Source organism: Sebastes umbrosus, chromosome 20 (assembly GCF_015220745.1).
Source record: "Sebastes umbrosus isolate fSebUmb1 chromosome 20, fSebUmb1.pri, whole genome shotgun sequence".
NCBI classification, from domain to species: Eukaryota; Metazoa; Chordata; class Actinopteri; order Perciformes; family Sebastidae; genus Sebastes; species Sebastes umbrosus.
Genome location: NC_051288.1, coordinates 2,364,664 through 2,392,304, shown reverse-complemented (window position 1 = coordinate 2,392,304; position 27,641 = coordinate 2,364,664). Strand labels below are relative to the sequence as shown.

Sequence of the window (27,641 nt, the reverse complement as noted above, 5' to 3'; positions counted from 1 at the left end):
TTTTCTTTTTACCAAGTTACTGGTGTACGATTTAATATTCTATTAACAAATACAAATTTGGTTAATTTTGAAGATTCTTTACCAAGTTGTCGTTATACGATTTATTATTTTAATAATATATAAGAATTCTGTTAATTTTGAAGATTTTTACCAAGTTGCTGGTGTATGATTTACTACTTATTTATTATTTAATAATAAATACAAATTAAATTTGTATAAATTAATTAAAAATGTGTATTTATTTGTTACATTTTGTTTTACAAAGTTAAGAAAACAATGTTTAATTCAAGCCTGATGTTTCCTTACAGATAATAGAATGACCCCAGTCACTTCCACACAGTGAGGCATAAAGCTTGTTAATTAAACACTGGTATCGGATTGGTACTCGGAATCGTCCGATACCCAAAGCCCAGGTATCTGGTATCGGGACTGAAAAAGTCGGATCGCTGCACCTCTAATTTTAACAGAAACCTACCAGCTATTTTGAGTGGCTATGATATAAAAATATGTTTTCTATGACTGCATTTCCAATGGAAGTCACGTGACATTGAAGAGCTGGTCTGAGCATCGGTAAATCATGCAGCTGAAGATGTTGTGTTTAAGTACAGGGTAGCGATGCCTTCATGGACTGATTAGTGCATGTAGTGCTGCTGATCACAGGGAAAAACACAACTGACAGCCTCTACTATCTCCACCTTGCTCACAGACAGACACTCACACACACGCACACGCACACGCACACGCACACGCACACACACACACGCACACACACACACACACACACACACAAACATGACCGACGAACCATCACAAACAGGTGAGATGATGATGATGATGATGATGATGATGATGATTCGGTCTAATATTCACTTCTTTGATTCTTCCCTCTGAAGATGTCTGTCCTTTGAGAAGAAAGGAGGGTTGACAGAAGGTCGACGGTGGTTCACTGAGCAGGTCAGGAGGTAAAGAGAAGGTGGGGAGGAGGAGTGGGAGCTCTAGGCGGCGTCACAGAGGATCTGCTCCAGCACCGTCAGCAGGTGTTTTAGGCCGTAGATGTAGCCGCGGTCGTGGCTTTCACTCGGGAAAACGTGGGCAAAGTCGATCATCCTGACCTCCACCTCCTTGGCTCCTCCGCTCCCCTCTGTTGCGTCACCTCCTCGTCCTTTCAGCTCCTCCTCCTCCTCCTCCTCTCTCCTCCTCCTGCCTCTGTTCTCCCTCTTTTCTTCTTCATCCTTCCCTTCCAGTTGTGATTTGTTTCCGTTTCCGTTCGGTGGTTGCTGCTCACCTGTTCGTTTCCAAGCAGAGTTGTCTTCTCCGCACAGCACTGAGATGTTATCTCCGGAAACCGAGCTCACCGTCGTCTCCACGGCGTCGCCGTCTCTGCTGTTGCCGTGGAGATGATCCTTGGCACAGTGGTGGTGGTGGCCGCCCTTCCTGTGGTTGGTGTAAATGGTGGCCAGGCTGTAGTCCCAGGGCGCTGGCACCTGAATGTTGTTGTTGTTGTACTCGGCCACTTCGTCTTCCTGTTTTGCCCCTTCCTGTTTCGCCTTCCCCTCCCCGCCCTGGCCGCCGTCGATCAGCCCCGCGGTCGGACTGATCGACGGGGAGCTGAGGAGGGATGAAAGGGAGGACGAAGAGGAAGAGGAGGGGAGCCCCTCGTAGACGAAGAGAAGGGAGCTGGCGTAGAAGGTCAGCTGGTGCTGCGACTCAAACCAGCGGAGGATACGCTGTACTCTGCAGATGCTGGCTGACACGGCATCCTTCCTCAGACTAACACCGTTATGGAAGAACTTCGCCAGGCCTGGAGGAGAGGAGAGTAGAGAGGAGAGGAGAGGAGAGGAGATGAGAGGAGATGAGAGAGGAGAGGAGAAGAGAGGAGAGGAGAGGAGAGGAGAGGAGAGAAGAGGAGAGGAGAGGAGGAGAGGAGGAGAGGAAGGTTATACATATTGGTAGGGCTGAGATGACACACCTATCTCCCGATTCATAAAAAAAAAATTATGATACTACTCATAAAACTCATGAGTCATGCATGCACACACACACACACGCACACACACACACACGCACACACACACGGTACGTACCGTCTTTAATGGTGTCCTTAACTAGTCCCCTCCCGTAGTGCTGGTCGTACGAGTCAAACGTGTCACTGCACATCTTATACACCTGAAATAGAAGACAATACATCATGATAAGAGCATGTGCACTGTGTTTGTCCTTGTTTCTCATACTGTGCACGGATACACGTGTCACTATTTCATTCATGACTGAACAAAGATTAATTTAGTTTGTAGTGAACTGATAAAAAAAGAAGCAAATAACACACCTCCTATTGCTCAGATGCTCCCTCACAGGTCATCATATGTCTTATAAAATGTATAGGCCTAAACATGAGTTGTTCATGCCAACACTCTGCTGCAGCCAACTGCTGTGTACGGTCTTTATTCTCTCTGTTATGGTGTTCATCTCTCAGAACATAACATGCATGCTGACTAAGGAATGGCAAAAAATCTCTCTCTAACTGATCAAACATTGACTCCATCTAGTGGTCTACAGCTGCACTCACACCTGCCCCCCATAGCAGGGGTCAGCAACCTTTACTATCTGAAGAGCCATTTTAGGCAAAAAAAACAAAATCTGCCTGGAGCCACAAAACATTTGAGCATTGTGATGAAGGTAACACAGTTTATAGTCTAAGTATATAGTATATAAGTCTAATGCAGTGAGGGCCAAAGTGCAAATGTACTACGGAGTATTATGGCCACATTGGGGGGAAAAACAATCTTAGATTTACAGAATAAAGTCATATTATTAAGAGAAAAAAGTAGTAACATTATGAGAATAAATTCGTAACTTAACGAGAAAAAAGTCGTAATATCATGAGAATAAAGTCACAACTTTACAAGAAAAAAAAGAAAATAGGTAAAATTAGTACTTTATCATATTATGACTTTATTCTCATAATACTACGACTTTTTTTCTCTTAAACTTGTGACTTTCTTCGCATAATATTATAACTTTTTTCTCGTAAACCTATGACTTTATTCTCGCAATATTATGACTTTATTCTTGAAATCTTAGATTTCATTTTTTTTCCACAATGTGGCCCTAATACTCCGTCGTACCGTCGTACCATAGACCTACAACAATGATAAATAAAAATGAAACTGTAAACAAAAAACAGTTATTCATTTCCATTTTTAAAACTCCACAGGGAGCCACTGGAGAGGAGCTGAAGAGCTGCATGTGGCTCCGGAGCTGAAGGTTGCAGACCCCTGCTCCAGAACATCAAACTGACCAGCTATGACTGCAGATCAATCTATAAAATCTATTGTAAGCCTGCTGCATGCTGAGCCATTATCATGATGCAAGCTCAGTGCAGAGCAGATAACCAACAGGTAGACAGAACAGGGTGGCGTGGCGCCACATTAGGGCAAGTTCCCAAACTTAAAAGCATGTTTATACATGCTGGAATGCATGCTGCCCCTGGGACCCGGCTTATCCAGTTTAGAATGTAAATGCTGGGGGGGGTTCCCAGCACACACCTACCTTATGTAGCTGCTCATGATCATGGTTTCAACTAGAGATGCACCAAAACCAGTATCGGGTATCGGGTCCGATACTGTGCTCATGTACTCGTAATCGCAAAACGGCTCCGATACAACTGCACCGATACCACTTTACAGCAGCGCGACGTTAACCTCTTGTCACCATCTTTCGGGTCCTCACGCTCCACCTCCCCGACGGTGCGGGCGAGACGGGCCGGTGGTGCGCCCGACCCCGCTGGGCCTGGATCCCCCTCACTTTCATCGTGCCATATGGTTTTGCTTGCACCCTCTGACTCACACTCCTTGGTCCGTGTTTCAAGACGGGTCGGGTGGGTTGCCGACATCGCCACAGACCCCTGACGCCTTTTACATGTGCCGCGGCACGACTCGGGTGGGGCGCACTGAGGACAGTCCGCCCCGGTCGACAGTCGCACCAGGAGCAGGGAGCCCCGTCACAGTGCGGCGAGGTCCGGGCGGGGAGCGCTGTAAAGCTGCGGCCGCGAGCCACCTTCACCCCGAGCCTTTCCAAGCCGACCTAGAGCCGGTTGCGGCGCACCGCCTCGTATGCGGGACTCCCCAGCCTGCCGTGTGTCGCTCACACCCTCCAGCTGGCTGTTAACGAGGGTCTTTTGGCACAGAGAAGTACTCGTATCGGTACTCGTATCGGCGAGTACCCAAATGTAAGTACTTGTACTCGTACCCGGTTCGAAAAAAAGTGGTATCGTAGCATCCCTAGTTTCAACTACTACTCATTTTGCCTTTATTTCAAAATAACGCTGCGTTGCAGACAACTCGAAACCACTCGAATTTCTGACCTCCAACTAGAAGAAGTCAAATGGACGGCCTTGGAAGTTGGAGATCCTACTTGCAAACTTGAGGCGAATCTATTTACCCCGACTTCACGAAGAAGCAATTGTCTGACGTTGCACAACGACGGAATAGCACATTGTAAACCGCCAACTAAAGGGCGACGTTAAAGCTTCAGTAGGCAGAATATTTTTGGCATCATTGGGCAAAAATCCCATAATAACCTTTCAGCATGTTGTAATTCAAGTGTTCTGAGAGAAAACTAGACTTCTGCTCCTCCTCATGACTCTGTTTTCAGGCTTTAGAAAATTTAGCCCGTGACGGGAGACTTTGACCAATCACAGGTCATTTCAGAGAGAGACAGAGCGTTCCTATTGGCTGTGCTCCGGCCGTTTGATCGGAGTTCAAGAGTGATTGACAGCTGCTCAGAGACCGCAGCTGGACGGCAGACTCCAGATCAGCTCTGACTGGTTGTTTTCCTTCGGTCTGTGAAATCTTGCAGATGCCATTAGGAGCACCGGAGGACACCGGAGGATACCCAGGGACATTTGAGTGACTATTTTATAAAGATGTATATTTTTTATCATATTTGCTCCATTCTCACCTACTTCTGCTTTAAGTATATTTGCCTGTATTGAATTAAAATAATGCTATTATATAGTAAAACGTGCTCTGCATATAAATTGATGTCAAAATATGTCGCCACGTTATTCGGTAGCTGGTTACGATAAACAATCTCTGTACAAAAGTTATTCGGGAAAACATAAAAAAATGCCGAAAAAAGAATGCGGAGGCTGCACTGCTGAGAGTTAAACTGTGTGAACACACCGAAGAAACATCACTTTGTCACGGTCAGACATGGTTTTTGTTTGCGTTTGGCGTCGTGCACCTGGATCGCTCGGAGGTCAGAAAGTTGGAAATTTCAACTGGGAAAATTCTGACCTCTCATAAGAGTTCACTATTATTCAATAAAACTTTATCCAGGATCATCAAGTCAATCCTCAAGCTGTGTTCACAGAACCAAATTAGCTGGATGAGAATGAGACAGCATGCTGGGTAATGTTTGAAGAACAGGACCCAAGCCTCTGCTGTGTGCTTGAGTGACGATTCTCTCCTAAGCAACTCTACACATCACCTATTTTTTATCTTTTCCTTTCAAACTTCCTCTAACTCTCCTCCTCCCACACTATCATTCCTCCATCAGGAAGATCATCATTACCACTAATTAGTCTCCTCTCTATCTAAACAAACACACAGCAGAGTTTACAATGGAAAATTTTCCCAGGTCAGTGCTCTTCTAAACTCACGGTTCAAGGGTACAAAATAGTCAAACTTTACCGATTTCTCTCTGTTTTTCAACCATCCGATTAAATTAAAGCTCGGGGCTAGGGCTGCGCAATAAATCCAATATTAATCGCGATCCCGATTTTGGTTTCCCACAATTAAATGAGCATGATCGCCTGCGATATTTACATTTAAAATGCGTGTTCTGCTCACAGAAAACTCTGCTGCACACCTAATACTGTATGTCAGGGTACCGTACTTAAGTACAATTTTGAGATACTTGTACCCAGGGTATGAAATTAACTTTTTTCACTCCCTGCCACTCTCCCATGCAAGTATTTTTTTTTATCTGCCACTTCAGAAATCTCTGCGCTAAATGAAGGAATAACATTTTAGATCTGATGTCATATAATGTTCGATATATTTTACATAAAAAACATTGTATGCATGGTAAATTACAGTGTTCAAGTTACACCGTGGCTTCTGGGAGAGCCCTATTTTTTGGGGGGAGGGAGGGTAGTGTACACAGACCTGTACTGTACTTTGTTATTGTCATCTATAGTGGTCATTTGCATAAAAACACACAATTCAAATGATTACGATTAATTAAATATTTGCTTTGATTAAAAAAAATCATGGTAAGTTGCTAGGAAGTTCAACAGATCATAATATTCTCTCTCTAATATCTATTTTATATTGATGTGAAAACATCTCCTTCAAACTAATGGATATATTGAAGATTTTTGCCAAAAACTAAATTTTACTAGATTACATTTGAACACATCATGATGATGTTGTAATTTACCTTCACCCAATGGTAATTTTTTATTGAGCAGACCGTGAACGTCTCATAATAATAACTCAATGGCACCTCCGTTAACGTTAGTAGCTCCGCTAGCTATCCAGTCAGGACTGTGCCGCCCACCGGCTGCTAAAAGCTAACGTTACTAACTCCCCTCCTGCTGATTACAACACAGGTTTGTTGTTCACAATGTCGCATTATCAGGAAAACATAGGGTGCACCCCCTCAGGGTGTTGAAATGGGCAGCGGACAGGATCACACCGGTCAGAACAAAAAACAGACGTTCCGAACCGGAATGGAAATATCAAAGGAGAACATACTGGCGGTAGCATTGTTGTCGGAGAAGCCAGAATTTCAATTCAGCATTGTTTTCTTAATCTCTCTGAGGACATATCATGGTCATTTTATGATTTGCCACTTGTCAGCCTGTGGTGCTGTAGCACAGATCAAACATTAACTTCACCTCCTGTACATGCAGTCTCCATAGAGATTAATATGAGCAAACGTCAGAGCACTGAGTGGGCGGTACATTTACGAGCGGTTTACAAAGGGTGGGGACATGCAGGCATAAAGGTGATGTCATTTACACTGAGGATCAGGTTAGACAAACACAACCAGGCCCTCAAGGACAAACCCATCAATCAATGGGCTGTTTCATCAGGTGCACAAAGACCAGCAGTTAGATAATATATTACTTATTTCCTCAAAACACGGTTCATGACCTCCTCTCAGCCCTGAATAATACCCAGCCGTACCCATACCTTCATCCACTACCAGTGCTGAAGAGGCTTCTCACATTTTTTTTCTCATTATTTTTTTTTTTTTTAATGGATTTTGTTCAGCTAAAACCATGACTTTCAAATTCAAAAGTTCAGTTTGCTTTTTACCAAATTGCGCTTTACACTACATGTCAGCATTCACCCGTTCATACACACATTCATACACTGATGGCAGAGGCTGCCATGCAAAGAGCCAACCTGCCCATCAGGATCTAAATACTCATTCACACACCGATGCAAAATGACACAAAAGATTCATCACTTAAAGGGACTGTTTGTAAGAATCAGAAATGTCTTGTTAACAGCGACACCTGTGGCCGTTAAGTCAACGAAAGTCAGCGTCTTTTTGCTCTCGCTTGTGCTCACTCTACATAGACATGAACGAGCATCAGTCAAAATAGTGAGGCGACACACGTCAGCTAAAAGCACAATATCACTCTATATTTCAGCTGCTTGGCAGTAATGTTAGCTGACCAGACGAAGGTCTCTCCATGAATCAATGCTGATCCTAGTGTTGGCTTTTCCTGCCTCAGCCTCCCGACCGCGGCCGGAGGGAACAGGGGAGACACCGGAGTTTTGGTTGGAGACGATAACGTTTCTCTCTGCGGAGCCCCGTCACTTCACAAGACACAGGAAACCTCTGTTGGTCTGGAGGAGCTGCAGCAGTTATTTCTGCACAAACGTCCACTGTACATTCACTAGATATTCTCAGAGCTAAACTAACTTTTCTGCAGTGTGGAGTGTGCGTGCATGCACGTGAGATTGGAGCGAAAGAGCGAGAACGAGCGCGGTGTGTGAGTGAAGGCAAGCAGGCAGAGGAGCAGAGGAGCAGAGTACAGCAGAGACTCCGGTCCTGGAGACCAAAGCTACGTTCTCCCCCGTGCCTTCCGACCGCGGCCAACACTGTTTAACAGACGGGCTTCACCAGATACAACCAAGAGGTTTTGGTGCTTCACTGTAGTTTGTGTTGGAGTCTTGTCTAACCATGTTAGCCCACCTCGAGCGTGCATGGGACACCAACCCGGATTGATTTATACGTGTAAGAAGTTATAAACAGTCCCTTTAATGTGACTGTCTGACCGTAAAATATGCAGGTAGTGCAACAAACTGGCAACAACTTGTTGTGAAGTGAATGCAATGGAACGGGGGGAGGGAGAGTGCGATATCTGGTGGCTGACCTATCAATAGCACCTTTAATAGTAGCGTCAGTCTCGTTTCAAACATTCAAACATACCAATAACTTCATAGAAATTCTAATTGGAGACCAAACAGTTCATGTAGTTAATGTTGGGTGTTTTTGTTTGTTTCTCGCTGCAGGCAGGAAGACCGATGACGATACTGTCAGTCGGTTGCAATGGAAACTGATCGAAGCGATAAAGGTTTCGCTATCTGACTCTCTTCCTTTCCAACGGATAAGAAGTTATCTTCCTGTCTTCACCCATGCGGACAAAATAATGAGACACTGACATGAGGCGTGTTTACTGCTCCACAGCCAGATTCTGGAGATTCAACAAACCGCTTCAGATGAACAACAGCTATTTACAAGGATGGTCAACTTTGTGCATTTATGCATGTGTGTGTGTGTGTGTGTGTACTTAAACACATGACAGGGTGAACTATGTGCTGTTCAGCTCGGTCAACAATGCAAACATATTTCACATATCGCATGGGTTAAACATTGACTCATTTCAGGATGTTCAATAGTATCTCATGTTGTTCATCACGGTGTGTATGAAAGGTGTTATCAATCACTGCTGTTATTGTGTTACTAGGGCTGGGGCTTTTGAGGTGGGGCTGTATGAGGTACTTATCCATAGTTGCTGTATTACTTTACTACAGTAGATGACGGTTGGCGCGCCCCCAGCATGGAGAAACAGACCGGAGTACCGGTACGGGAACAAAGCAATACAGTGCTGTGGACGGGGGACGGCAGCAAAACGTATTTTAGCCTCCTAAAAGAAAGGCTCACCCAAAAAACTGTACGCTGTATGTAAGTAGGTTGGCTTGTAGAGTTTGTGAAAATGTGAAAATGTGAAAAATAAATAATATATAAAAAGAAAATAACATATAATAGTGATAAAAAATGTGACCTTTAACAGGGATGCCGATTGTCGGCAACTGCCGATAGTTATCATCCTTGAATCCGAGTGGATGTTTGTGCCAAATTTTAAGAAATTCCTTCCAGGCGTTCCTGAGATATCGTGTTCACCAGACCAGACGTCATTATGTTTTTGGGGACAGACGGACGGAGGGCCACCCAAAAAAACACGATGCCTTCGGCCACGGCTGTCGCCGGCGTGGAGGCAATATATGGACACATACCCTAAGAGGATAACATCCAGAATTTTTGACGGGATTGTTGTCCAATTGTCCAAATCCCTGTTGATTTGATATATGTTTTTAAGAGGTAAGTTTGGCTATCGGGCAAGTACCTGACATGCCCGGTTTTAATTGATATTCTAGAAATGAAAAGTCGCCTTGAAACTTGCAGCAACTTGAAGCATATTTGTGCTCATCATTAACTTTGCACTTGCATTACTGAAGTAGCAGTTCAGTGGCTGGGACTGCCTTGTATGTGTATTCTGTTCTGTCAGTGAAGATCTCCGTTGCTGTAGTTCAATGGTGCATTTAGTCTTGAGACCAACAAGCTAAGGAAAAAAAAGTTATAATGTGACCCTGCATAAAACATGCACTATTTAAGTAATGACATCCCAAAACATTTACTGAGGCTGCGGGTTCAACTCCACCTGAGAAACGTCCATAGGATACAGGCCTATTTAAATGATTTAATGCAATAGAAGGTGTTAATCAAACTCCAATCACGATGAAAAGCTTGTTTGCGTGTACAAGTAGGGATGCACCTTTTTTTCAGACCGAGTACAAGTACAAGTACTTACATTTGGATACTTGCCGATACCGAGTACCGATACGATCTGTGCCAAAAGACCCTCGTTAACAGCCAGCTGGAGGGTGTGAGCGACACACGACAGGCTGGGAAGTCCCGCATACGAGGCGGCCGCAGCTTTACAGCGCTCCCCGCCTGGACCTCGCCACACCGTGACGGGGCTCCCTGCTCCCAGTGTAACTGTCGACCGGGGCGGACTGTCCTCAGTGCCAACAGCGCTAAAGGCGCCAAGGGTCTGTGGCGTTGTCGGCAACCCACCTGACCCGTCTTGAAACACGGACCAAGGAGTCTAACGCACGCGCGAGTTAGAGGGTGCAAGCAAAACCCCGTGTCGCAAAGAAAGTGAGGGCTGGCGTGCGCCGGCTGAGGTGGAATTGGAGCCCAGCGGGGTCGGGCGCACCACCGGCCCGTCTCGCCCACACCGTCGGGGAGGTGTAGCGTGAGGACCCGAAAGATGGTGACGAAATGTAAACGTCACGCTGCTGTAAAGTGGTATCGGTGCCGTTGTATCGGAGCCGTTTTGCGAGTACGAGTACATGAGCACAGTATCGGACCTGATACCTGATACTGGTATCGGTATCGGTGCATCCCTATGTACAAGCATGTACATTTCCTAGTTGTTGTAGTGATCAGGTCTAATGGCGTGCCGTTAGAGGTCGTTTCTCAGATGTCCTCGACCACAGAAATTCTTAGTCGACTAACACTCGTTACGATTTTGTCGACTAATTGATTAATTGAATCGACAGATCTGTGAAACTGAGTTTCTCCACAAAGAATCACACAAAAGCGCCACTTTAAATCTGGTGTTTACCAGAGATGTGCTCAGAAGTTTCTTGGAAATACGTCATTCAGCATGAAAAAAGGATAAAAAATGACTAATCGTACTAAAAGAAAGAAAAATATGATATTACCCAACTCAGAGTTTAAAAATCATTACACAACACACACACACACACACACACACACCAGCACACCAGCAGGTCAAACTCACCCTCATGCCAAGGACCAGGAAGCCTATCTCCTCCATCAGCGGGTATTTCCTGATCTGCTGTTCCCGCTTCTCCTGCGAGGCAAACGGATCGTAGCTCCGCTGGCCCAGCTTCACGTCCATGATGCACGGCTTGACGAAGCGTCGAGTCACGTCCTCCAGCTTCAGGTACAGGTCTGAGGCAGAGAGTGATGATGCGTGGTATGGAGTTATTACTAGCTTGTTCATGTGAGACTCATTTGGCTTTTATCTAAAAAAAATCTGTCATTAGGTGTTTTCTTTTTTTTTTCAACATCAGATGTCTGAGAGAAATGTTTACAGTGGGATGTGGGAGGACTTTAGCCAATAAAAACCTCCCTCATATCACATCAACATCACAAACTATTTACAAGACTTTAGAAGAAATAACAGTAGCTCATGGTATTTGGCTTTCATAGCTGAAACTGCACAAATACTATCTTTCCTTGAAGTGAAACTGATAGGACTTTTACCCAGTTGGACCTGGACCTAACCCAGCATTAGGGATGTCACGACAACCGTTACTTCGGTACCAAGTCGATGCCCAGATTAAAAAAAAGTGACGGTACTCTTTTTCCACAGTACCGAAGGTACTGTACGATGCCTGTAATGGTCATTGGTAGTGATGTGACAGTGAGGAAAATTTTCCCACCGGTTAATAAACTTGTGACAACACCAGTGTTACCGATTACACCGGACATTTTACAAGAAAAGATAAGTTAACATGTGCAGAGCGCTGACTCTGATCTTTACTGTCGGGTGGCGGTGTGTCTGGCCTCTCCGGTAGAGCTTTTGCTGCGGGGCTCCGCTGTGGGGGTCTATCTGGCGCCGCTGCTCCGTGCAAGGGATTTATTGTCATTATGTTTTTTTTTATTGTACCTTGGTTTTGAAATTGGGTATCGAGAATCGTGGAAATTCACTGGTATTGGTATCGACTACTAGATATCTGGTATCGTGACATCCCTACCCAGCATACACTGGGTATCATTCAGTTGCATGTTAGACTGAGCCTTCAAAACAGTTTGTATCTTGATCACAATGGTAAAATCTAAATTATTTATGTTATGCCAAATAATGTTGGCCAAAATAGGGATTTTTTTTTGAAACTCCCAAATATCACTATATATAGGCTTCAAAAATCCAGTATCGGTCGTGCTATAATTACCAGTATATCATATCATATAACATTCATAGGAAGGGGCCGATTCACCCAACCTGCATGTATTTTGGACTTGGACTTAGATGGCTACACACACACAGAGTTCAGTCTCTTACCGTTGGGGCTGTCAGGAGAGGACCAGGTGCCGTAGTACTTGGGCAGATGGCTCTGGAGCTCCAGAAGGCATGGATCACAGCAGTCCTCTGCATACACCTAGAACACACGTATACACACACAAACACATTACCACCATCATACTATACCAGGGGTCAGCAACCTTTACTATCTAAAGAGCCATTTTAGGCGAAAGAACTAAGAAAAAATCTGTCTGGAGCCGCAAAACATTTGAGCATTGTGATAAAGGTGACAAAGTTTATAGTCTAAGTATATAGTATATAAGTCTAATGCAGTGAGGGCCAAAGAGCAAATGTACTACAGAGTATTAGGGCCACATTGAGGGAAAAAACATCTGAGATTTACAGAATAAAGTCATGAATTTAGGAGAAAAAAAGTTGTAATATTACGAGAATAAAGTCATAACTTTACGGGGGAAAAAAAGTCAGAATATTACGAGAATAAAGTCACAACTTAACCTAAAAAAGAAAATAACACGTAAAATTACTACTTTATAATATTATGACTTTATTCTCGAAATCTCAGATTTATTTTTTTTTCCTCAATGTGGCCCTAATACTCCGTACCGTCGTACCATAGACCTACAACAATGATAAATAAAAATGAAAATGTAAACAATAAAGAGTTATTCATTTCCATTTTTAAAATTCCACAGGGAGCCACTGGAAAGGAGCTAAAGAGCCGCATGCGGCTCCGGAGCTGCAGGTTGCAGACCCCTGAACTAGGTGGATACTGTATATTTAGTGTAGGGCTGCAACTAATTATTTTCATTACAGTTTAATCTGGTGGTTACTGGTGGTTGTTACAAATATCCATCCCAAGTTCCCAGAGTCCAAGGTCATTTGATGTTCGATATGTTTACATAAAAAAACATTATATACATGGTAAATTACAGTGTTCGAATACACCATAACTTCTGGGGAATATCTATTTTTTGGGGGTGGGAGGGTACTGTACTCAGTACTGTACTTTGTTATTGTCATCTATAGTGGTTGTTTGCATAAATACACACAACTCAAATGATTATTTAAATATTTACTTTGAATAAAAAAATCATGCTTTGCTAGTGTTAGGAAGTTCAACAGGTCATAATTCTCTCTCTAATATCTATTTTATATTGATGTGAAAACATCTCCGACACACAACTGGATTTATTCAAATTTCTCGCCAAAAACTTCATTTTACAAGATGGTAAATGGTAATTTTTTTACTGAGCAGAGATTGAACGCCTCATAATAATAACTTAATGGCACCTCCGTTGATGTAAGTAGCTCCGTTATTTATCCAGCCAGAACTGTGCTGCCCACCGGCTGCTAACAGCTAATGTTACTAACTCTCCTCCTGCTGATTTCAGCACAGATTTGTTGTTCACAGTGTTGCATTATCAGGGAAAAATAAGTTGTGTCCTCTCAGGTTTAGCAGCGCCATGCTTTAGAGCGTTTTTTTTTCTCTCCTCCATGGCTCCTGTCCTCAACAAACTGAACCATGATACAGCGTGCGTATGCCGTTGCGTCATTGTGCATGCGTAACTGTCGGAAAGCATCTAACGGGAATCAATAGTCACGGAGGCATGAGGTGCCAAGGAATTGGACAACTATGAAACAGTTCTCAACGAGAACCAATTCTCTATTCCCGACCCCAGCGTCTGCCAAAGTGGCGGACGGCCTGACGATTTTAACCTCCACTACCAACATTTTACCCGCATTTGGCGGGTGCTAATTTCAGACCCTGGTCCAAAGTAGGGCTGTGTGTTGGCATGGAATCTGGCGATACGATACTTATCACGATACAGGGGTTACGATTCAATATATTGCGATATATTAAGATACTGTAAGCGAGGCGATATATGCATAAAATTTGAGTAAATCTTTTTTACTTTTAACAGTGAGTTCTGCATTTGCATTTATCACAGTCCCTGTAACATCCAACATCATAGCACTACTTAGAGAGGGCAGATATCTTTGCAACTGAAATACAGTATTGACTGAGTTCATCTTTGCATGTAACTAAAAATCAAAAGTTTTTGAGAATTGATACAATATGACAAAACATAATATTGCGATGGTCCAATATTTTGGGGTGGTCTGGAAAAAGGCTTCAATATTCTCACATTGGAGAAGAAAGAACCAGCAACTGTTTGCCATTTTGGCTTAATTCATGACTTAAATCAAGTCTCAAAGCTACGGCTGGTTAGTTTTCTGCTGATCGACTAATAAATGTATCAACGAGACAAAAGTGAACATGGCTCACGTACCCCCCCGCTCACTGCTTGACCCCTACTAAAGTAGGGCCAACGGTTTTGTTCTTTTGGAACTAATGGAACGAGATCGCTCTGGAAACGAAATCGAAGTCGGAAAAAAAATCACAGCTTTTGGCAAAAATGTAAAGGTCCCATATTGTAAAATGTGAGATTTTCATGTCTTTTATATTATAAAGCAGGTTTAAGTGCTTTATAAATACTGTTGACCAATCAAAACGCTTAATATACGGAGAAATACACACAGCCGGTATTCAGAAATTGCGCGTTTGAAACAAGCCGTTAGGATTTCTGTCCATTTGTGATGTCACAAATATACAATATTTAGACCATTACACGGTTTTAAACGTAAACATTCCAAATGTGTCCCGGTTTATTTCCTGTTGCAGTGTATGTAAATAACATCAACTGACAGGAAGTAAACATGGACCCAAGCTGTTGCCTAGCAATGCAATTCCATTGCAATTCCATTGAATGCACTAAAACGGAGCGTTTCAGACGGAGGGTGAATACAGGTATATTCAGGCAGACAGTATGAGGAAAATAATGTGTTTTTTTTTAACGTTACAGCATGTAAACATGTTCTAGTAGAAACAGAAAGTACAAGTATGAACCTGAAAATGAGCATGATATGGGACCTTTAAAACGTTTTTGGCCCCCTGGACTTCTAACCCCTAAAAGGCACAACTAGACCACACTGTCAACCATCATACCAAATTTGAAGTTTCTAAGTTTAATAGTTTCCGAGTTCTGCTCCGGAAACGAGGACAGACGGAAGGACGCTTCCGGGCACTATATACCCCCCGACTACATTGTAGCGGGGGTACAATTAATCATCTCATCACTAATACAGGGCATATGCAGTATCATTTCAATGTAATTATTTTTTTTTCTTCCTGAGGCTTTTCTACCCCGATAAGAAAACAATTCTGATGGAAAGTGAAAAAATATCTGAATTTATTAGCATGAGCGTGGTGAAAGTTCAGCACAACATACAGTATTACAGCAGCCCCATATAGTTAAATACGTCGTGTTCTAGTTACTAGACTCCCAGCCAGCCCCGTGCAGGATGTCAGGTCAGTGTGAGATGTGTGTGTGTGTGTGTTGTTGGGATTAGGTTAGAGACAGGCAGACATGATACCATGACTCACTCCTGTTTGTATGAGAGTTGCTGAGGCTGACAGTGCTGCTAAGCTCTAAAGCAAACACTGAAGCTGTGAAGCAGCAGACACACATGTGCCACTGTGTGATTACATAGACCAATAAGGAATGTCTTGAATGTGCTGTTGGACAAGTCAGTAAGTGAGTCACAATAGAGGTAAATACTCATATTTACATATCTAAATAGAGGGTGAGAGACCTTACACAAGTCTCTTTCATTACTGCATTATGAGTAGTGGTGTAAAGGCTGTGTAATGGCAGGAGTCTGGCGATACGATACTGTACGTATCACCAGCAATTATGAACATTGGAGTAATTCATCAAACAATTAGAGTTACCGCCCTGTGGTTGTATTCCTCCGCCAACCGGTCAAGTGTCAGTCTACATCCATGTCTGTTCAAAATGTCATCACTTCATCATTTTATCCTGTTAGACATGTGTGTGAAATTGTCATAATTGCCGGTGAAAACAAAAAATGATCTCCTTCCAAGGCCTTAGAGGTTTTGTTTTCACCAGCCTCTGTCTGTCTGTCTGTCTGTCTGTCTGTCTGTCTGTCTGTCTGTCTGTCTGTCTGTCTGTCTGTCTGTCTGTCTCTTAGCAGGATTACTCCAAAACTTTGCGATGGATTTGAATGAAATCTTTTGGAGGGTTGGGGTGTGGCACAATGAACAATCCATTTTGGTGGCGAAAAAATCCTGAAAAAATATTGAAAAGATCCTGAAAAAATCCTAAATCCATATCATGAGTCGGATTCAGGATTTTTTTTAAGAATTCCGATCATTAAGACCACAGGGTATAACACATGCGCGGTGTAACTGATGACGCGTGACCCCGCCTCCTTCCTTCTGAGAGCAGAGAGTTACGTGTGTGTGGATGTGTGGCGAGACTTAGAGGTGCGGGAGCTGCTGTCCGTCCGCGGTGAGAAAGAACAAAGCGGTAGATGGGGGGATGATAACAACGTAGTGTAACGATATACAGACATAACAAGGCTGCTGAATGAGAGAGGAATCCGCTAAGACGTTACACGGAAACACACACACAAGTTAATAAGCCAAGTGCCATTCTAGTTAGCATATGACTTCTTGAGTTATGGCTACAGTAAATACATGTTTTGTGAGGTCACAGTGACCTTTGACCACCAAAATCTTAGCAGTTCATCCTTGAGTCCAAGTGGACGGTTGTACCAAATGTGAAGACAGACTGACAACCTGAAAGCTGTCGCCGGTGCGGAGGCATCGAAATGCCTTAGATATAAATATATTCTCTATATAAATATATATATAAATATATAGTGTATGTATAGTATTATCTAAAAAACGATGAGAATCAATACAGTATCACAAAACATAATATTGCGATATTCGCTATATTTTTGATATTTTCTTACACCCCTTGTTGATATTGTTGTGTATGTGATTGTGTATAGGGGTTATGAATGCATTGTGTATGTTACCGTGCTGTAAAACTGCATCTCTCGTGGACCTCTGGGAGGAGGCTGAAGCTGCTTCAGGACTGTTCCATCTGGATGCTGCAAAATACCTGCAACAAATACAAAAGACAAAACTGAAATTCAAGCAGTAAAGAATAATAACAGCTGACAAAGTCACCCAGTCATCTGTTCTCAACCTGAAGTACTGAAGAACAGTTACAATGAAGATTTTCACTGAGACACCTCAATTTAATGTCCGTCAGCAGTTCATTCGGAACAGAAGTAAATCATTGGAAATGGAAAAAAAAAAAAGAATTGTTCATTTAATCATTAACAGTTCAAACTGAGGTTAATTTTAAATATTGAATAGGGTTAAGAAAAAACCCTATTACGATTATGAATTTTTTTAATGCCAGAAACGATATATTTGCTTCATTTGAGTCTATGTAGAGGTAGAAGGAAGTTAGCGCTTTTATTGTTGTAGTCTGAGTAACGTGACGTCATATCTGTTCTTCACCAAAACCAAAACAAACCAGCCGGCCGCTGCGAGGCCGAAACGACAAAACTGAAAACGTTGGAGGGTCAGCGTGGATACGACCTGCACCCTCACATGTTAAATCCAGCGTGGTAAACACTACACATCCAGTAAAGGATGGAAACACTTTGGGTTTCACACATTGACAGGAAAAGCAGAGCTAGACATCACAGCTAAAGCTGCATGCTAACTCTGTCACGGACAGGAAACGTTATTGTATCACGGTAACGTGGCGGTCTAGCCAGCCGTCGATCTCATCTCCGCGGTCAAATGGGCCGACGCTACAACTGTAGAGCACCCAGATACTGACATTTATGTTCTCTGCATTCAAACGGCCCCGATGGAGCTGATCATGGATGGATAAAGAGAACGGAGCTGACGGGAGAGCTAGAGACCACCTTGGAGAAGTTAGAGGAAGTAGACACGTGCGACTACGTCCGTTTTTTAAAATAAGGTGTTAACAAAGGGAAATGTATATACAAAATACATATATGGAAATCAGATTGATTGGATTATATTCACCTGAAGTATAAAACATTACATGTCCCTTATAAATTAAAAAGAAAATACCACTAATCTGTGAGGGAAATGTCTTTATTCTTTGATTTTTGGGTTGCTGGAAAAATGTAATAAATAATGTCTGACAATGATCCTGATATATTTGACTTCAGGACATCTCTGACTACATACATGCTGAAAATCAAACATTCATACTGGATTAATTTAGAGATTTTCCAAAGTAAAAGTCCCTAGAAGTGTATGACTCAATTTTTTCCCATGGTCTAGTGTTAAAAAAGTTGCAATAAATCGCAATACTTGTAGGATCACAATACTACTAAGAGGAAAATAATGAAAGAGAAAGAGCAACACGAGGGACTTTGCCCTTAATATAGATAAGCCAGTTGTAGGTCTCCGTGAGCGGTCAATGAGAAACTCATACTCACACAACGTGTACACCACCTGACTAACATCTGATTTCTGAACATGTAGACAGGAAAAAAATTATGTGGGGCCATTTGGTATCTCAGAGTCCATTCTAAGCATTTTAAAACACGACTATACTAATCTAATTTCTTACTGAATTAGGAGTGTTTTTAGTCATGTTCACTTTAAGCATGGAGGGGTTCGGAGACTCCTGATAAATACAGTCCATATTACAAATCTGCTGATGTGACTTTATTGTAAACACAAGCCGTTATTTATTTGTACAGACCACAGCACATGCTATTATTTGAGAACAAGCCACGAGTCGACCATTACATGAAGATGTATGAGAATTACGATAAGTCAATAACTTAATTTATTCTTCATTGTTTTTTTGTTGTATGTATATAAATGTGTGTCTCTTTGTCGGCCTATTTCCAGTATAGAAAGAAAGATACAGTGAGGAAAAGATGAGTGTCCTGTTACATCATCACATGCTGACCACAGCTGATTACAGATGGACTGAGTGAACCTGCAGTGGAAAGGATTAGTCTGCTCTTTAGTCTCTAGATTCTTCTAAGAACCCACAGATACACACACACACACACACACACACACACACACACACACACACACACACACACACACACACACACACACACACACACACACACACACACACACACACACACACACACACACACACACACACACACACACAGATTTTTTACAAAGTTGCTGGTGTATGATTTATTATTTTAATAATAAAAACAAAATTCTGATATTTTTGAAGATTTTTTATCAAGTTGCTTGTGTACAATGTATTACTTAAAATGTAATAATAAATAAAAATTCAATTTGTATAATTAAAATAAAATGTGAATTTTTTTTTGTTACATTTTGTTTTACAAAGTTAAGAAAACAATGTTTAAGTCCAGCCTGATGTTTTCTTACATATAAAAGAATGATGCATAAATGATCGGTGCATCTCTATAATCTAATACAGAACTGAATCATTTCGAAAACTGTAGCTTTCACGTTAAAAGGTTATAAAGTCCTGCCCCGCCTTCAAAAGGAAGACTTAGCATGGAGCAGCTGACAGGTGAGGACTAGGGAGTAACATAGCCGGACTTTCACCTTTGCCTTTCTGTCTTGCATCAGACCCTGTAACTACATTATGATATTACCACACACACCCACACACACACGGCTGTGACAAAGCCTCGGTATTTGACTCCGTGGTAATGAGAACGGGCTTGCAGTTCATTGCTTTGCTTCTGAGCGGTAACTCCTGTCTATGGCGAAATACCTCATACAATCCCACTTCAAAACACCCAAACTATCCCTTTAAATACAGCCAGGTAGTAGCGCATCATTGGGACAATTCCAGAGTCCTATTTACCATACTCAGAAGCACAAACTTTGCATTCTAGAGGCAGTTTGCGTTTCTACTTGGGAAATCTTCAAACCTCAATGATCACTGATAAATGTCAGTGATATATAGCAATATGTGTGCATTATGAGTGTTACATGACATGGAATTACCCATTTACTGTAAATGTGAAGTTCCCTCAACTATCCGGTAAAGAATCCCCTCTGCTTCAGTTCTGTCTCTTACAACAATGTGGAGTCATTAAAGGTCCCATATCGTACTCATTTTCAGGTACATACTTGTATTTTGTGTTTCAACTAGAACATGTTTACATGCTTTAATGTTCAAAAAACACATTATTTTCCTTGTACTGTCTGCCTGAATATACCTGTATTCACCCTGTGACATCACAAATGGACAGAAATCCAAACAGCTTGTTTCAAACGCACAATTTCTGAATACGGGCTGTGTGTATTTCTCCGTATATTGAGCATTTTGATAGTTTAACTGTATTTATAAGGCACTTAAACCTGCTTTATAATATAAATGACATGAAAATCTCACTTTTTACAATATGGGACCTTTAAGTACATAAACATGGTCTCGGTGTCCAATACAATTGACATTCATAAAAGGGGCTATTATTTCAAAAGACAAATCATGTAACTGCTTTCATAACTAAATATATCATTCCTGACATGTTGATAAACAAGAAAATATATGAATATCATAGTAAAAAAAACAAAAAAAACAATAGATAAACAATATTTGATTTCCTCTTTCCATAAAAGGTGCTTGGCTGCTTGCACCTATGACATCCATTTTAGATGGAAAGAAAGAGGAAGTTCCCGACATCCCAGCAGCCTATCACATGACATATCAGGGGTTGATAGAGTAGCTCAAAAGAGTAAAAGCATATGCATGTTGACAAAATGTCCACTACAGAGGACACATATCAATGGGCTGGGTCTCATCCTACTAGTACATGTTGTATATAATCATCTAGTCCATGTACAGTAATATCCATCCAGGATTTATTTCTTTGCACTATTTGTATTGTTTACAACTCCTGAACACGTGACTTGCATAAACACTTGAATTTTTATTTTTATTTTCATTATTGTATTATTTTATGCTATTATTTATATTCTGCGTAAGTACATTGAGAGAACTCCATAAAAAAACAGAGTTTGTATATTAAGTATATATGTATATACTTAGTGAAATAAACCGGATTCTGAGACTGTTAGCTTGGCTTAGCATAACCTCTGTACAACCAACTTTTGCTGGACAGAGCCAGGCTAGCTCTTTCCCCCTGTTAGCCTTTATGCTAAGCTAAGCTAAGCTAAGCTAACAACCAGCCGTACAAGAACCGAAGTGTAAGAATTAAATGCTGTGATTTCTATGTGCCGGGCTATGTGTTGGCCAAGCACAGTGACTTTCTGGACTCTCCAGGATGTAACATCTTTATGGGGGGACATAACCCACAAAGGGCCCATTTTTACACTTTGGTTTTTGCTCAGATTAAACAACCCCAGAACCAGAACCAGTGTTCTTAGCCCCCTTTTTGTTGGCTGAGCTGTCTGTTGCTGGCGCTGCTGCTGTTGCTGCTGTTCTTGAGTTGAATTGGTGAAATTGTGTTTCTTGAGAGCACCTTGACACAGCTCTGTCAATCCATCCTATATAAAAATATATAAATTATATTCAATATGTATTTTTTGTTTTTACTTTTTTTTAATTTTCTAATCATTTTTCTTTATTTTTTCAATCGTTACTATAATATATATATATATATATATATATATATATATATATATATATAAGCCTTTTGATAATAAAAATAAAAATAAAAAAAATAAATAAAAAATCTTTTAAAAAAAAAATCAGCATCAGAGTATTTTTACATCAAAATCCCCATCAAAGTTATTGATTGATTTATTGATTATTTATTATTTATTATATATAGATAATATTTAAATATATATTTTGTATTTAAATATTTTCATTGTTTTAAATATTTTTTTATTTAAAAAAATAATAACAGTATATATTTTTTCAATTTTTATTTTTTATTTTTTTATTACACATATTTACACACACATATATATATATATATATACACATTACACTATGAACATATATATGCATATTACATGATATACATATATATGCACATTACACTATATACATATATATGCACATATAAATATATATATATATAGCATTAGATGTTATTTAGAAACAGCTCCAGCTCCTGCCTCTTCCTTCTGCTCTTCTTAACTGTTTCCACCTGTTAATCGAATATTAATCGCGATCACGATTTTTGGCTTCCCACAATGAAATGAATATGACCGATTGCGATATTGACGTTTAAAATGCTCCGCTCATCTAACAACTAGAGATGAACCATCAATCAGCAGCTGGCCCGTTTGCAATCTTGGCAAAATAACTCAGATTTGCATTTAAAGTTTCATGTTTCCTGGCAGTATAGTGACATACCCCCAGGCTCTGGGCCTTTTCTAGCTTATTAAACCTAGTTGTTTTTTTAACTGACAGGGTTGCTCCCGGATTCATGAGACCAGATCGATGAAAACCTTCCACACTTTCAGCCCTTCATGGCACATAACTGCCCATCACTACTACACATTTAAACACAGACCTATAGACTGGAGGCCTGGGGAAACAGAGCAGTGGGAGGGGGAGTGAGCAGGATCATTTTCAGTCAGCAACAGTACAAGCTCAACAGGATTCCAGTGCTTGTTCTACAACTGTCGTGGAAACTTTAAAGACACTGCTGGCTCAGTCTCAGTAGGCTACTGTGTCGATACTACTTTCCCTGCCTGTTAGTTGGAATGTGTGGCCTGTGTTAATGATTGCTCACTGCCCAAGGAAGGGCTAAGGCAAGATCATTCCACATTACTGTCAAATACACTGTATCACTGCTTCTCTGAATGCCTCTTTCTACTAGCATTTGGGGATGGACACAGCAGACAGAGATGAGACAGAACTATTCGACAAAATATTAAAGACACAGACACCTTCCCAACATTGCACAGAGTATTCAGATTACATTATTGATATGGTTTATAAGTTTGATTCTCTATCAACTAAGTGCACATGGCACTAACTTAGTGTTTTTGCTTGATTTCTGTTCAGCAAACAGAAACAACCAGGGCTCGACAGTAAGGGTTGCCATTGGCAACCATTTTGAGAAATTGGCAATTATGCTGCAAAGTATGAACAACATACATGACATGTATACATGTCACATTTCCTTATTAAGCTGATGTAATAACTGCATAGTGTCTTAATTACACAACATATAAGGTGACTAAAAAATGGCTCTACATTTTCAGTTTTGGCAACCAAAAGCTGATGCCTGGTTGCTTTTAGTTAGTGTCGAGCCCTGCTGTCATTTGTCATATTCCATTTGGAATATTTTGGTAAAAAGACTGACATTATTTTAATTTATCGATTAATAGTTTAGTTTATAGAATGTCACATATACAGTGAAAAATTCCCATCTGAGAGGCCAGGGTTATGTTTTTGAAATGTCTTGTTTCGCCTGACAGACAGTCCACAACCAAATATATTCAGTTTACAGCAGGGCTCAACAATAAGAATTAACCGATTGCCCGGGGCAAGTAAAATGTCACGTCGGGCTAGTAATTCTATCAAACACAGAATTGTTTCTGCAGCCGATGATGGAAGTAGCTTAGGAGTGAGCCATCTCGCTTCCATCTCAATAAATAAACATGTAGATTAAACATGACAATTATTTTTAGTCTTTATTGTTATTTGATAACCGCTAATAAAGAAAACAATTTGTATGGGGGCAAGCAAAAATTAGTAGATTTCTGAACCGACCAGGCAAAGGAAAAAAAAAACCCCATTAATGCTGAACCCTGTTTAAAGTGATATAAAGACAACAAATCTTCACACTGGAACCAGAGAATGTATGGTGATATGCAATATGTAGTACTGACAGCTAGCGTCTTAAATGGGTACAAAAGTCCAAATTCAAAACATTGGAGCCTGTGCATGACACGTAGCTAAGGTCGCTAGTTAGCTAGTGCTGGTGCCGTATATTGTGCGAGATGAGAGATGTAGTTCACTGAGCGGTTTCACACTAAACTAAATGATACTACGACAAACTGTCACTCTATTGCCTTGCAAAATTATCTTTTAATTTGACAAACATCATAATGTGTGATTCATGGAGCATCTCAAACTGGATCAAAAAAATATTTATCTCTCTGTTGACTACTGTTAATATTTTTTTCCGAAATATGGTCCCATGGTCGTCTACCGAAAGGGGCGGGACTTCACCTCTCTATTGCCTTTTAAAAGGTCCCATATCGTGCTCATTTTCAGGTTCAAACTTGTATTTTGAGTTTCTACTAGAACATGTTTACCTGCTGTAATGTTCAAAAAAACTTTATTTTCCTCATACTGTCTGCATGAATAAACCTGTATTCACCCTCTGTCTGAAACGCTCCGTTTTAGTCCATTTCAACGGAATTGCAACGGAATTGCGTTGCTAGGCAACAGTTTGGGTCCACGTTTACTTCCTATCAGCTGATGTTATTTACATACACTGCAACAGGAAATAAACTGGGACACATTTAGAATGTTTATATTTAAAACCATGTAATGGTCTAAATATTGTATATTTGTGATATCACAAATGGACAGAAATCCTAGCGGCTTGTCTCAAACGCACAATTTCTGTATACAAGCTGTGTGTATTTCTCCGTATATTGAGCGTTTTGATAGTTTCACAGTATTTATACAGCACTTAAATCTGCTTTATAATATAAAAGACATGAAAATCTCACTTCTTACAATATGGGACCTTTAAGTTCTGCTCCATATGACTTATTACCAACTAACCCACAAAGCAAAATCACATTCTGACTGACGGACACTTAACTGAAGCTAGATAGATAGATAGATATATAGATAAATAGATAGATAGATAGATAGATAGATAGATAGATAGATAGATAGATAGATAGATAGAAGCTGGTGTACCGTCTGTAGTGTCACAAAGAACTTATGAAGTTATAACTGATTATGAGCTTTATTAGCCGAGACTGAAACTGAAGCTTGTATATCATAATGATTACAGACGGGAAGAAACTTTTGTTTAGAGCCCTGGTAAGCCCGTAGTTCAACACAGTGAACACAGATGAAACAAATGGAAAGAAAGTAAATGTTGGATCACACCAAAGAAAACAATGTGTACACTACATCGAAATGGCTCAGGTTGAACAGGAACAGTTCAGCCAACAAAAAAAAACTTGTGGATAGACAGGTTTGCCCTGGCTGACTGCAGGCCACATCAGGGCACTGTTGAGAATGCCTACCCCACAACATAAAGATGCATCTTCATCAAGGTAAACTGACTGACCAGCACTGAGAGGTACTGAAACTACCACCAGCTGCTGACCGTGTCACGCACAATCAATTCAGCTCAGCACCTCACCTGAAAACACACAGTGGAGGCTTTAATAATGGCAGGTGTCCTTTGTACATGATTGTGAGTGTGAGACCATGGAGCAGAGATATCATGGTTACAAATCCACAAATGATCTCAGATCAGATTTAGTGCAGGGACCCAAATGTTAAGTTGTAATTGGTCTAGATAACAGAGTGAGAAAAATAATCAAATTCATTCCCACAAGTGCACAAATCCGAACTTGTATGTATGCTGCTTCCTCATGTATGACACACAAAAAAAAAAAAAAAATTTATATGACAAATGCTCTTAATTTACTGCTCTTGTTGACAGCAATCATACCTGGTAGAGCTATGGCATTTTGTCTTCCACAAATATCATCTTTCACTTCTAGGTCAAATGAACCTTTTTGGTTGGTTATTTATAGGCCGAATTTTCCTCTGAACCAATTCATAATGTTTCGGGTCACATACAGGTGTGACAAGGAACATACAGTTTCCAGGTCTTAATAATAAAAAAAAAAGTTGACTAAGGAAGTGATGTTTAGTGACAGCAGTTCTAACGGCAGTTTACTCACCCACTGTGTCCACTCCAAACTTGTGCCCCGCCACCTGGTGTGACAGCGGGACGCAGCCGTTCAGGTGAGCCGGGCCTTGTGGACCCAGCGGCCGCTGACCGCACTTCTCTTTGGCGGGGTGACCGCCGGAGAGCCGCGGGGTCAGGCTAACCCCAACAGCGCCTGAACCGGGGGTCAGTTCCAGTCTTCCGAGAGCCAGAGAGGACTCCATCATCACTTGACGCTGAGTTGTTGACATTTACAAAAAATATATATATTTATATATATATTAAAAAAAAAAATAGGTTGAAAAGCACAAAGTCCAAGAAAAAAATAAAATAAAAAAGTAAACGCTGTGACTATGGATTCACATGCTGTTATTACGTAATAAGCACATATTAGAGCCCCGCACACAGACTGGTAGGGCGTGAGGTGGAGAAGCCCTCATGGAAACGGTCCAGTCCAGACGGAACCAGCACAGCAGCTTCGGTCCTGTTCGCCGTGTTCGACCGCCGACAACCACCAGCTCATGGACGGACTGCCGTAACCCCTGCGGTGTCCGCTGCTGAAACAGGGCTCCCGAAGCAGCGCTAATTCAATGATTTTCATATCTTATACAGAAGCATAAATACATCCTGGCCACATCCCACTTCCCTTCACTGTCAAACGCAACAGAACCGAGCGCGACTTCCGCTCGTCGCTTCCAAAATAAAACGAATGGAGACGTATCGATGCTGCAGTGTGCTACGTTAATAATAAAAGGCAGAGATCTCTGTTGTTAACAAAAAGCCGGCTGTCGTTCCATCCGAGCGTTACGTCTCTGTCTGACCCCAAACGTCGTTATTCAAAGTCAAAGCACCTTTATTGTGAAGGCAAAGTCACCCAACTTCCGGTCTTATCTTCATCAACTTCAGCTAGCCTGACTCAGCCAGCTCCACTTCCTTGCTTCAGAGAGGTAAATACTGTTGTCTCTCAGTAATGGTGATGTTACGACACACTCAAGAGCGATATCCAGTTCCCGTCAGCAAACAGAGAAGCAGGCAAATGGATAGCGGAGACAATAAAGTGTATAAATTGCATAAAGCGGATATTCAGTCCTGGTTTTGATTGCTAAGTCATCGATAGTGTCCATAAGGCTGCTGAGCGAGTCCTTCCTTCCTTCCTCGCGTCACAACTCAGCAGACCAGAGGGACATCACACCCTCCAGACGAAGGCCTATCCGATGAAGATGAGCACAGAATCGATGCATTGTCGTCCTAAAATCCATGTTATTAAAAAGGGTCTGTAGAGTTGTCCTCTGCTAGAGATATCCAGGTCAGTGTAGGCGGCTACCTTTCTACGTAATGAACAGCCACAGCGCCCAAAGCCTCCCACACGTTTGCGACACTTTCCATTACTGTCGTAAAAACATATACCTTTAAGCGGCGGCAGCAGCTGCAGCAGCAGTCGTGCCGGTCGGTCGTGCCCGATTTGCATTTGAAATAGATCTTTCTAGGTATTTGTTTATCTGCTGTGCCTCGA

General features: G+C 41.4%; 1 protein-coding gene and 1 long non-coding RNA gene across 2 annotated transcripts; one reads left to right on the top strand and one right to left on the bottom strand.

Moving 5' to 3' along the window:
- Positions 1-598: 598 nt before the first annotated feature.
- ipmkb (inositol polyphosphate multikinase b) lies at positions 599-27,641 on the bottom strand. The gene is made up of 6 exons (XM_037754440.1): positions 26,142-27,641; positions 17,297-17,382; positions 12,407-12,503; positions 11,117-11,289; positions 2,085-2,166; positions 599-1,801 (listed from the first exon to the last, which is right to left on the bottom strand). The coding sequence occupies exons 1-6, from the start codon at positions 26,377-26,379 to the stop codon at positions 996-998; spliced, it is 1,482 nt and encodes a 493-aa protein (XP_037610368.1). The 5' UTR covers positions 26,380-27,641; the 3' UTR covers positions 599-995.
- LOC119479155 lies at positions 8,778-19,342 on the top strand. The gene is made up of 3 exons (XR_005204623.1): positions 8,778-8,845; positions 15,982-15,984; positions 19,322-19,342. It is a non-coding gene; the product is annotated as an uncharacterized LOC119479155 (long non-coding RNA).